This window comes from Pseudochaenichthys georgianus, chromosome 24 (genome assembly GCF_902827115.2).
Source record: "Pseudochaenichthys georgianus chromosome 24, fPseGeo1.2, whole genome shotgun sequence".
NCBI lineage: Eukaryota > Metazoa > Chordata > Actinopteri > Perciformes > Channichthyidae > Pseudochaenichthys > Pseudochaenichthys georgianus.
In genome coordinates, this window is record NC_047526.1 from 29177160 (window position 1) to 29190951 (window position 13792).

Sequence of the window (13792 nt, forward strand, 5' to 3'; positions counted from 1 at the left end):
AGCAGCTGAGGTATAATCTTCTACTGAGACACACTGAGTTCTTTCAGATAGATAGTTTTTAAACCAGCTCAAAGCCATTTTGCCAAGACCTATGCAGCCAAGCCTCTGCAGTAGCAATGCATGATCCACAGAATCAAAAGCTTTAGACAGATCAACAAACAATGCTGCACAGTGTTTTTTCTTGTCTAGTGCTTCAATGATGTCATTTGAGACTAGCATAGCCGCTGAAGTAGTACTGTGGCCTGATCTGAAGCCGGACTGAGACTCGCTAAGAATATTATGGTCAGTTAGAAACTTTTTCAGTTGTTCGTTTACAAGAGATTCAAAGACTTTGGCCATTACAGACAGTCTGGAAATAGGGCGATAATTATTTAGGTCAGAGGGGTCTCCGCCCTTTAACAAGGGGAGAACCATGGCCGACTTCCATGAGCTAGGTCATTCACCAGCATAAAGACTGAGATTCAGAATAGAGGTTATGGGTTCTGCAATCAGACCTGCAGCAACTTTGAAGAAGAACGGCTCTATCTTGTCTGGGCCTGAAGATTTCTTTACATCTAGGCTCATTAAAGCTTTGTGAACCTGAGAGGTCAAGATGGGGGCAAAGGTGAACAGTTGATCAGGGTCAAGTGGCGGAGGACCTGGCTCTCCTTCTGCAGCGATCATCCCTGAGTTGCTAGAATCAAAGATTGAGCCAGCAGAAATAAAATGATTATTAAAGCTGTCTGCAATATCCATTTTGCCCTTGATTTCACTCTGATTTACCCTTAAGAGATCAGGAAGGCTGTTTGGAGTGATAGAACCTGAGGAGGATTTAACAAGTTTCCAAAACTTTGCAGGGTTATTCAAATTGTCATGTATTGCATTAAGATAGTAGGCAGATTTAGAGTTTTTAATCAGCTTAGTGCATTTGTTTCTTAATGTCCTATACAGATTCCAATCTAATGGAATATTCGATTTCTTTGCTTTAGCCCAGGCAATGTCTCTCTGTCGAATGAGAGAGGATATAGAATCATTAAACCAGGGGTTGTCTTTACCGCTTATCCTAGATGTCCTAAAAGGAGCATGCTTGTCACATATAGCCAAGAAGGTGGATTTAAAATAATTCCATGCTAACTCAACATCGGTCATAAGTGAAACAATGTGTAAATCACTATTAAAAACATCATGTAGAAACGCCTGCTCATCGAAATGTTTGAATCGCCTCTTGTGAATGAAACGTGGCTTTCCTTTAGGGATCTTACAGGTTCTCACACAAGCAATTGCGCAGTGGTCGCTTATATCATTACAAAACGTGCCTACTGCGGAGAAACGCTGAGGTGCGTTTGTAAGAATAACATCAATCAAAGTGGACTTCTCTAAATCTTTTTGGTTTAACCGAGTTGGCGAGTTAACTAGTTGCACCAAACAGAGAGAGTCACAAGTGTCCTTGAAAGAGTTTTGTAAATCCGTTTGCCAGTCCCAGTTTAGGTCTCCGAGTAAAACCATCTCGGATTTAGTCCAGTTATGGAGAAGATTGGAGAGTATATTCGTGGCTTCGCTTGAGGCAGCGGGCGGGCGGTAGCATCCGATCACTATAATGTCTGAACCACTTGGGAGCAATAGTTTAATTACAGAGAGTTCAAAGCATTTTGGTTTTGTTAGGGATTCGATGCAGGTGCAGTCTAAATGGTTTTTAACATAAATCGCAAAGTTTATAACTTAGATGACCAAATATGTATATATGCTGACAGTTATTTTACTCTTATTTTTACTCATCTCCTACTTCATAGTCTTTTATTATTATTATCATTATTATTTTAATTTTTTTTCTTGATTTTTTTTTTTTTAATTTAATCTGTGTGAATCTTTGCTGTCCTGTTTTTTCACGCTTACCCTGTTGCTGCTTTGTACAACTGAATTTCCCCACAGGGATTAATAAAGGTTCATCTTATCTTATCTTATAACATATTTGAAAATGGTGTCCCCTCATAATATTTGCTTAATTTAATATTTTGAGGCACACGTTGCAATCTGACTTAAACGTGCACATATTTAAATGTGAGTAAACTACATGGTACGCTCGTATTAAAATGCAGTTCCCACAGTCTATACCAAACACATTGTTCTTGCCTTTGTCAAAATAAGTGTACAGCATTGTGTCTTTATCTCAACCTGGACAAATGAAAACAAATGGACTTTTCTGTGTAGTCATGACGCAAAGTAACTAGGAGCACATCAGGCATAAACTACACAGTAACAATGATGATGCTAAAATAAATCCCTGCCGAAAGCAGAGTCCTTCCGGCAACAAACCAAATGCATAGGAGTTGTGACTCACTATATAAGGAGAACAGGTGTGTAGCATTGCACTTGTATGTTGTGCATGTGTGTTTGAGTTTCCTGTGTGAGCATAAGGTTACTAAACTGAGTGTGAAATAATCCTTGACATTCACGAGGCTTACTTTGGGCATCCGTTGAGCTTTCATGGCTGTGATACTTTACACTTCTATATATTTTGGCACTGCAATCAAAACTCGTACTCTCTCAGTGTCACCTTTTCCAGTGAGATAATTGTGACACAGTTTGTTCAACTGAGCTTTTGAAATGGCAACACATTTTAAATCCATTTAACTTTGATAGATTGCTTTGAAATTAAAGTAGTTGTGTTTGTCAATCTGGTGAGATCTTGCCTCTCCACTACAATTAGAATTTTCTTTCTCGTTAAATGTGTTTACAGTATGCTTCTTGTTTTTTAAAGGAATGTGTAAAAACCTAGCATGGTGGAACAACGCAGTAATTATCCAAGCAAACTTAGAAGTAGCGAGACATTCACCATATTGTTATAAACAAGAAGAGAAGGACAGAAAGGATCTAATTTGAGAATCTCTGGCTTGGCTTGCCAAAAATGGTAGAGGTAGGAAACAAGCAGCGACACACAGAGAGCCGGATGGAAGTGTGTGTAATCACACCCTGCGCGAGTGTGATCAGGAGGTGTCACGCTTTGTGGAAGTTAGTGATTACAGTCCTTTGTAACTGGGATTCTAAAATGTCTTGGCTTTTATAAATGGCTATTTACCCACACACACAAAGTACTGCACCGTTACTGTACCTGCGTGTGACTGCATCAATGCATTTGTATTTTCAGGTTTTGTCAGAGATTGATAGAGTAAAAACAGTTTTTATTTTTATTTAATTCGTCTTTGATTTCCCTTGTCAAACATTTTAATTTCTGCAATAAATAAGCCTCGGGCTATAGAAGAGAAGAGAAACTCCACACACACACACACACACACACACACACACACACACACACACACACACACACACACACACACACACACACACACACACACACACACACACACACACACACAATAAAGAAAACAAATGCGAATGCGCTCATTTGAAGTGAATTCCCTCGTGTGTGTGTGCGTTGGTTTGTGTGTGTTTAGCCTGCAGTGTGAACTCATAATAGGTTATTTTTCCTCTGTGCGCTGAATTTCATGCATCGACAGCCCTGTGTTTCTGTTGCCACACGCTTACACCCCAAACACAAGCAGTCACTGCGATCACACACTGATGTGCTTACAGACTCACAAATAAGCCACACACTCAGAAGTTAAAATACACATATACAGTATGACATCCTTTGTTCTTCTCTCACTGCTCTCTGCCTAGTCAAACTGCAGAAGACATTCACACACACACACACACACACACACACACACACACACACACACACACACACACACACATACACACACACACACACACAAAACCTCTCTAATAGATTCAGTTGACCTCATTTGCCTCTCGCTGTGTCTAACTGTGTGTTTACGTGTGTCTCTGCAGCATGTGATGATGAGTGCTCAGGTCTGTTGATCAGTGACATGGACCGCCTGTACCGCATCATCACTGAGGTCACCCTGACGTCACCCCTCCCACCACCTTATAAGGTGTTGTACCGCTTCGAGAACATGACGGAGGAACTAAAGGTAAAAACGGTTTGCCTGTATGGAAACTCATGTCCTTATTATACAGTTAAGGCTTTCATAACTTTCATTCATTTAATGTCCTCAATTGACGTGTTGATAATCACCACCATTGGCTGCAGTGTATAGAACTAATTGATATAATAAAACGTGATAATTTTCTCATATTTTTAAACAATTAACGTTGTTAACTATGTTTGCTGTGACATATTCAAATAGTTTGTCTTCTATCACCACAGAGGTTAGTTGTTGTTTTTTGGATTATGGATAACGGATCATACAGTAAAAACGTCTTGCCCGATTTTCTATGAAACTTTGTGGAAGAGTGTGAGAGTGGGCCAGTGAAAAACCAGTTCGATTTTGGAGCAGATCAGATCACATGGCTGATCCACAGTTTGTTCTCACTTTAAAGGTGGGGTAGGTAAGTTTGAGAAACCGGCTCGAGATCGCTAGAATTTGAAAATACACAACCGGAGAAAATCTGCCACTTCCTTACAGAGCCCCTCCTCCAACACACACGAACGCGCACATGACCAATGAGGGCACGAGATAAGTTTGTGCCCCGATGGAAGGCTGACAGGCAGGTAGGCCATCCAATCGGTTGGTTGTACTTTTTACAGTATTACGGCTTCCACAGATGACATTTTTTTATGGATTTTTTGTCAAAGCACTTAAGATATTCATTGCTATCGGGATGTTAAGAGCATTCCATAGAATATAACAAAAAGTGTATCTCGAGCCGGTTTCTGAAACTTACCTACCCCACCTTTAAGTAACATTGCTAGAGATGCTCTCTCTCTCTCCTAGAGCCCTTCTAGTATGTTTTGTTTTTCTCTTTAATTATTTCTTTATTCCGTTCTCGCCATGCTTATACTTTTCTCTCCGGCTCTACCGCACAGAGCCAGGCAGTTCAAAAGCTTAGCCATGAGCCAAAATGTGTCAGACATTGCTCTGTGTAATTCCTTCATCTCTGTTTCTCTCCTGCAGCACATGCTGTCACCTCAGAAAGCGCCGGAGAGATTACTGCAGCTGGCCGACTCCAACATGGGATCACTGGTGGTTGAGATGGATCAGCTACACAGCAGGGTACACACTTTTGTTTTCCTGTTGGCTCAACTTGAGTCTGTGTTCCTTTCTGTCTTTATTCGGAGTATGCCCTCTGTCTGTAACATAACGAGACTATGGCCTGCAGTGAGATCATAGTTAACAGCTAACCTAATGTACACCAACGACACAAGAGACAAAAACCAGTCCAGCCAGTAGCTTGCTGCAGCATGCTGATTGACATACAAGAACAAACTTTTCCAACAAGTCAATAAAATGTCAGAAACATATTTAAAGTTTTAACAGAAACCTGAGGAAACCCAATGAAACCCTGAACATCAGCTTTTTATTTTAGTTTTAAAAGTTGAAATAACGTTTTTTTCTGCAATACCACTGGACTCAAGGTTTGCATTGTGGTCAGTTGACCAAACACAAATACATTTAATATATGTATCATTGCTAATAAATTGTCTGAGAACTCGGTTTAAGCAAAGCGACCCCCCCTCATTTGGATTATGAACTGAAGAAGGTATCCTGTACCAAATAAAAGTCCCTTTGCCATTTATCTGTTTACACCTCCAACTGTCAATCAGCAGAATAATGTTGAAAACAGGATGTGTACAAAACACATCAGCACCACCATTGTAATGTAGTAGGGCCCTGGTCGTAGCATTTTATATCATGCCTCTCCAAATCACGTTTTCGGTTAAATGATCACATGCATAATAAACTTGGGCAACATAATGAAACAATATAATGGAAGAATTTGACTCTGGACCGGGATCACTGTCATGTAAACCCTACCATGTTTACATAGATCTGTAAACAGAAGGCCTTTGCATGGCAGATCAAATTGAGAACCCATTCATGCTTGAAAGTATCTTAAAAGTATATCCAGCCAAAACGAATGTCTTCACTCTCATACAGAATAAAAAAACGATATAAACTTTTACTTTAATGTTTTACTTTTATTTCCTTTACTTTAAAATGTTCGGATTCACAGCTATGGAAAAACATTTCTTGAGTGCAGGGGGTCGACATGTGCCAAGTGGAGAAAAATAACACTCACATTCACGCTGTCAAGCTACACCCTTTTAGGGACCGGGGCCTTGACATTTGTTGACAGCAGCGCTATCACCCACGGCCCATCACACACACACACACACTCGCACACACGCCAGTGAAAATGATACAGCCTGGTCCTGTCAAATCACAACAATAATGACCTTCTCTTTCTTTCTTTCTGTGTGTATGTGTGTCTTATGATGCGTTTTCATATCTGTCAAAGAATCATCCATCTCCGTGTATGCGTTAATATTTGATTTATATGTTTTAGTTTGTAGATCAATAATTCATGTGTCTATGTGTGTAGAGTACGTTGCAGTGTTTGAGTGCACATGTATAATTGAAAAACTGACAGATAACAGATCATACTGCTCACACGCAATACTATTGATTGTATATGTGTACGTGTTGCCATCTTCCTCCGTCAAACTTGTACATCTCCTGTAAGACCTCCGTCTCTTCCCTTCGTGTGTTAGACAGAAGTCAATATGTTCACTTATTCAACACTTGTTTATTATTATTTTACGACGTGTGTTTGTGCATGTGTGTGTTTAGGCCACTAAGGTGTCTGCTGACGGAGAGCAGGTGGAGGACGATGCGGACAGGATTCATAAACGAGCTGAGGACCTGGAGCAGTTCATCAGGGACACACTGCTGGGAGCTGGAGGTAGACCAAACAAACACCCCCTCCATTAACTGCCTCCATATCCTGCAAACCACCATTTCCAGGCTTATCTGTGTACTGTTGTTTGTATTTGTCATTGGAGCACATTGCATCATCACTCTGAATTAAATGTAAGCAATCCATGTGGGAAATCTGGGTAATGACAGAAGAGAAAAATATATAGATTATGATATTAAAGATTAAAAAGTATACAGGCAGAACAAATCAAAAGCAGCAAATAAGTGTAACTGTAGCATCAGTATTATGGTTGCACTCAAAGGGCCGGTTCTAACTTTAAGACCAAAAATACATATATAAATATTGAATATATATAAAATAATGTATTATATTACATTATTACATTATTATTATTATTATTATTATTATTACATTATTATTATTATTATTATTATTATTATTATTATTATTATTATTACATTATTATTATTATTATTATTTATTTTTTATTATTATTATTATTATTACATTATTACATTATTACTGCATTGGATTATTATTATAACTTCATAATTAACTACGTCTGAAAGCAAGTCTAGGGCAAATAATTGCAAGTCTCTTCAGTGAGAATGTCACAATATGATTTTAAAAGAAAAGCCACATTCTGGAAAAACAAAAAAGAAGTGACATTTTGAAAAAAAAAGTTATTTTTTAGAAAAAGACACATTTTAAGAAAAAAGGCATATTTTGACAAAAAAAGTCAAATTCTGAGAAAAAAAATCTAATTTGAGATGCATTGTGGGACATGTCGTTTATGGGCAACGTGCTTCTGTAAAGTAGCATGTAACCGTATAATAAACATATTATATTCTTTGCAAGCTCTTGTGGGGCCACATAAATTGAAGTCGCGGGCCGGATTCGGCCCCCGGGCCTTGAGTTTGACATCCCTGCACTAATGGGAACTGTAGCTCAAACACAATGGATTGTGGGCCGACGGCCAGCTGCTGGTGCAAAGTGTTGCTCTAACAATAAAGCAGGCTGCAGCATCAGTAACCATGGCGATAAAGAGTCACCCACCAAGATGAGAAGCGGCAATGATTCAGTTTGTTTTATTTAGTTTGCAGCGAGTTAGCAAATAACACTTAAAGTTTGGAATGCTTTTGTGTTTTTGTTTAGCCACAAACAAGATGTATCCACAGCTTAAGGTTGTACTACTTCCTTCAGGCAAGAGGACATGTCCCCTCTGGTGTAAACCATTATCTCACTGGAAGGACTTTGCGGTACGGTCCTGATTGTTCACTCCTGGCTCCACACAGTGTCTCTCTCTCTGCATGTGTAACCCGTCGTTGTTCACTTCAGCTCGGTTTGTGTTTGTCATGAAGGTACAGCACCTCTTCCCTCAGCCTGCATCAGTTGCTGTGTTACCAGCTTGGGATGTGTGTTTTCTTCTGCGACATCACAATCACAGCCTTTACACACGCTCCCCTGGAAAGGTTATCTCTGAAGTCTAACGGGAGATTCAGTTCTTCTCCTGCAGGGATTCCAGGCCATCCGTGGTTATCTCTGTGGGCTCTTGTGTTTTATCAAGCGATGTGCAGACCTTCCGTTCAAGCTGTCTTTCATCCTGCAGGTCACTGTCTTTCTGTGCTGGGGTCGCTCTTGAAAATAAGTGTGTGTGTGTGTGTGTGTGTGTGTGTGTGTGTGTGTGTGTGTGTGTGTGTGTGTGTGTGTGTGTGTGTGTGTGTGTGTGTGTGTGTGTGTGTGTGTGTGTGTGTGTGTGTGTGTGTGTGTGTGTGTGTGGGCTCACTGGATGATTGAGAGTAGCAATTAGAGACTTAATTATTGGCTATAACAAACCAACACAAACACACCACATACTCAAACACTGATGCAGTGGTGCACAATTTCATACCACTGTGCACACACACACACACACACACACACGATGACGCAAGAAAATACTGTACACACTTTCCTCTGTGTGTTTACTAGATACCATAATATGATTCCATCCACGTTTTAAGTGTTTAATTGGCTTTTAAATTCCACTATGTAATTATAGGGCTGTAACACACACACTCACACACGTTAAAAATGCAGCATACACACACACACATGCAGTCCAGCTGTTCATTAGCATGATGGCTTTAGCTTGGTCTTGGCTCTAATCACATCATGTTTACATTTCAAATGATCGGAAGAGCTGCATTTCCACAACCACACACACAGGCCAACACACACACACACACACACACAACCACACACACACACACACACACACACACACACACACACACACACACACACACACCTACAAACGCCAACACACACTTTCAAGTTTCAAGTTTAATCATATAACGTTTACATTTCAAATGAGGGAAGAACCCACCACTGCACACGCACAACCAGCTCAACACAACGCTGTGCCCTCCTCTGTTTTGCTGTGGCACACTCTCACACACTAACACACATTCCTCATTAAGTTCCAGCAGTTTCATTCAACTGAGCCTCGGAGTGTTTTAGTGCAGTTTCATCATTGATTGGTTTGAGATTTCACTGCATTTAATTTGATCAAAGCAGGGCAAACATGAAGTCTGCCAACATCACTGGCTTCTTTGAATGGTGCTAAAACAGTGTGTGTGAGATTGTAGACTGAAAATGTTCACTCTGAACTGCGCATGCATATGTATACTACATGTAATCCACCTCACATATTGCATACATATCGTAAATATCAAGTGTGTGTGTGTGTGTGTGTGTGTGTGTGTGTGTGTGTGTGTGTGTGTGTGTGTGTGTGTGTGTGTGTGTGTGTGTGTGTGTGTGTGTGTGTGTGTGTGTGTGTGTGTGTGTGTGTGTGTGTGTGTGTGTGTGTGTGTTTAACATCTGTTGTAATGTTGTTTCAAGTGGGAAACATGTTTGAATGTTGATATAGTCAGTGATAAGATGTGAAGGCATGCATACATTGCATAACATTGTATGTATGTTACATATTGTAATACAATCATTGCATTGGGATGTATGTGGATACTTATTGACGGCAGGGTGATGGTGAGTGCAAGCAACCATTAAGTGTCACTTTACGTTTTGGTTTCAGCTCCAACCTTGGTATGGAAGATATAGTTCTTCACTGTTTTCCATGTTCATAAATGCCTGCACAAAACAACACCATCATAGCGCACGGTGCAAAGTATCTAGGTGTGCTTATAGCTGTCCACTGTACAGAAAACTGTACTTTCCCCACAGCAACCGCACATTAATAACATACAACTGAAATGGCTGTTTTCACCGCAAGCCAAAAAAAAGTCGCTAGCTTACATTTTTAAATCAGAGTGTTTCATAATCAACTTTCGTTCAAACCTAATGTTTGCTCCAGTTATTTAAACCTTTGTTTTACCTACATAAAGTAAATGAGTGAATTAAACACAAAACATGTATTCCTTCCAGATGAATTGTATATATTACAGCCTCACATGGCTGTCGACTCTTAGTTTATCTTATTACCTTAGTGGGGTGGTGGCGAAGTCCATAGGGACTTGGCTTGGCAACTGCAAGGTCACCAGTTCAAGTCCCGGCAAGACCTGGTGCTACTGAGGTGTCCCTGAGCAAGGCACCGTTCCCTACACTGCGTACATAATGGCAGCCCACTGCTCCTAACACTAGGATGGGTCAAATGCAGAGAAACAATTTCCCCACGGGGATTAATAAAGTATATCAAAATCAAAATATACCAATGAAAGTAGTTGCTTTTAGCTCTGCAGCTCCATATCGCCTCTTCGTGATTTTATTATGTTTTCTTTCCTGTTCGCTCCATGGTTTTCTCTCACCTCTATCCTCGACCCTGATTAAAGCAGTTAGCTGCAGCCAACAAAATATACAAATTAAATTCCACTGATATTTTTACTGGAGCTGAAGTCTTATTTTAATTTTTTGTTTTGTGTGAATGCAAGAACATGACTTGGATCTGTCCATCTGTGGAGTCCTCACAGCCTGTCTCTGTGTGTGTGTCCAGAGCTCCAGTCCAAGGCTGCCGAGTTGAACCAAACTCTCTCTCGGAACGATGGAACTCCAGAAAAAAGCCTGGAGGAGATGAAGGAGGAGATCCAGGCCATGCTAGACGAGATGAGAAAACGACAGCTGGGAGGGGAGAAGAACATCGCCGACGAAGAGATGGAGTATGGACACACACACACACAAACACACACACAGGTCATGTATTTTACTCCCACATACAAGAAAAAGACAGATTTTTAAGAAATACTTTGCAAACAAACCGTCTGTGTTTCAGATGGAGCAAACACACACACACACACACACACACACACACACACACACACACACACACGATGAGCAAACCATAGCTGTACATTTCTTAACGAACAAACTCAAAATATGCCAAGAGACAGGAACAAGCTGAGCCTATTTGCTATTAAGCACTTTATTTAGTGTTAATGTTTTGTATATAGTTTTTGTGTTTCCCTTCTTCTGTTAAGTCTTGTTTGATGAGCTGACCAGAACCCCCATTGGTATTTGCATGGAAACACTTTTTTTCACCCACTTTTTTCTATTTTCTTTTGTTGTTTTCACTCATTCCAGTATGCTAATATATTCACCTTGTGTGTGTTAGATTGTCTCCGTCCCTGCTGGGATTCAATCCCACTTTTCGGTCTTCCTGCTTGCTGTTCTGCGGGATGTTTCCCCTCTACACTCTTTCTCTCTATTTGAACTTGCACAATGAGAGAGAGGGAGGAGAAATGAAATCAAATGCATCTTAATTCAATATGACAAAAAACATACCTGCATGCTATAGAAATGTAAACTATATTTTGAGTGTGCAACTTTTTTACACGAGCAAAATGACACACTTAAAGACAAATGCAGCAATGTTAACTATAGTAATACAATCTGTTTCTGAACATTTGCAGGTTGCACAAATGAAGCTATTTGGATATATTTCCCTATACAGAAATAGGCTAACCAATGGCTTCTATTCATGTATTTACATCATTAATATTACACAGCAGACTTCAGTTGTGTAATAAATCAATGTTGACATGAAACATGCAGAAGTAAATGAATGTTGACATTGTTACCAAGACAACAGTTAATGTTACCTTGATGTTTTAGTCTAATTGATTTTTACAATATATTTTTGAAGAAAAAGCAGCAACTACACGTAGCCTTGTTTGTAAAAGTGTTTGTTAAATTGTTAACAGCAGTGTAGATTATACATTAATGTAGCACATTCAATGGGTTAAATCATGCAACAACCCTTACATATTTTTGTATTTCTTTCCTTCTTTTGTTGACCAATGAGACATCAGGAGTAAGCGCCTCTCATCGAGCAGATATTTGATCGCTGCGTATCCCAAAGCCTCGACTCTGCTGATGTTTTACCAAAGTGTGCCTCACTGTTTCCACTCTCACTTTCTCGTTCTCAAAGCACTTGATGGAATTAGTCATTTATTTTGTAGTCTGATTGATTTTCATAAAGTCAAAAAATAAAATCACAGGCCCTTAAAGGTGGGGTAGGTACGTTTCAGAAACCGGCTCGAGATACACTTGTTGTTATATTCCATGGAATGCTCTTAACATCCCGATAGCAATGAATATCGTAAGTGCTTTGACAAAAAATCCATAGAAAAATGTCATCTGTAGAAGCCGTAATACTGTAAAAAGTACAACGGCTAAAGCTAAACGGATTGGATGGCCTACCTGCCTGTCAGCCTTCCATCGGGGCACAAACTTATCTCGTGCCCTCATTGGTCATGTGCGGGTTCGTGTGTGTTGGAAGAGGGGCTCTGTTAGGAAGTGGGAGATTTTCTCCGGTTGTGTATTTTCAAATTCTAGCGATCTCGAGCCGGTTTCTCAAACTTACCTACCCCACCTTTAATGCATGTTTAGACTTTAATTGCGTTGCTTCTTTGTTGACCAATGAGACATCAGGAGTAAGCGCCTCTCATCGAGCAGATATTTGACTCTGCGGATGTTTTAACAAAGTGTTTCTCACTGTTTCCACTCTCTCCCTCTCAAGGCACTTGATGGAATTAGTAATCTACTCTCTTCATCCCCTCTCCATCTTTTCTCTCCGTGTCTTTCAGCAGTAAATGTTGATGAGGTCGATGAGTTAATTAAAAGCAATGTATCGCCTTAGGGCAAGAGACAGAGAGAGGGATGCAAAGAACGTGTAGTGAGAAGGAAAGTCACAGAGGGAGAGGTGAACAACTGACAGATGGACAGGGAGTTGTAGAGGGAGAGACTTTGAGAATCAAACCGCCTCTAAATGACTCGTCTGTCAGTCTGCGTTTGATTACTAGACTGAACCCTGAGGGGACATTTCAACCAGAGCAGCAGAGGGAAACAAGCAAATGTTAAAAGGATTATTTCGTAAAAAAGAACAACCTTTTATCAGTTTCATAAGTTTCTTAATTAAATATGTTTTCAGTTTGCCATTTGCCTCAAAGGTTATGTATCTGTTAATTCTGCAAATGTCTCTTTTCATTCGTATATTGGACGTTATGTTGTAATAGTCAGTTAGATAATAGTTCAAACACCTCTCCCATTTGTTTTTATTAGTTATATTCTGTTCATGTCATGCTATTCCCCAAAGGGTTCATTACAGTTTCAAACCCAATCATTACCTTGCATGTGTCCCCGAAACTGTGTGAACGCGTCCTCTGAGTGATGTCAACTGGAGGACACTCGAGCCGTGTTGTCTTAATTAATGCTGAAGGTGGAAAATAATGCTCATTAAGGGACACTGGTAAACATATGGTTATTACATTGTTTTAAATGCTTCCAAAGAGAGGAGCCTTTCTAAAACAACATGTTAAAGCAACGTGTTATTAGAAAATGTGGAAGGAACTAAAAGGCTGAGTTGCCAACCTTGATGACGGCAGATCAATTAAAGTGAAGGCTGCGAGATAGTTCAGACAATCTGCCTGGCTCCTGAGAGACGTTCACATGGCATACGTTATTTACCGCGACGTTTATCTATCACATTATTTTCCTAATGGTGGTGTACAATACATAAGCACGTGGCATTGCTGGCAAATAACTAGTTTATACAACATGCCATCCAACCTGAAGGTGA

General features: G+C 40.0%; 1 protein-coding gene across 2 annotated transcripts in view; it reads left to right on the forward strand.

Annotated features, from left to right (window-relative positions):
* The window catches only part of lama2 (laminin, alpha 2), a 202303-nt gene that overhangs the window by 155090 nt on the left and 33421 nt on the right, over positions 1 to 13792 (forward strand). For both annotated transcript variants that reach the window (XM_071202002.1, XM_071202003.1), the window contains 4 exons: positions 3832 to 3974; positions 4959 to 5057; positions 6636 to 6747; positions 10712 to 10874. In XM_071202002.1, the coding sequence (XP_071058103.1) occupies positions 3832 to 3974; positions 4959 to 5057; positions 6636 to 6747; positions 10712 to 10874 (517 nt within the window). The remainder of the gene's footprint in view (positions 1 to 3831; positions 3975 to 4958; positions 5058 to 6635; positions 6748 to 10711; positions 10875 to 13792) is intronic.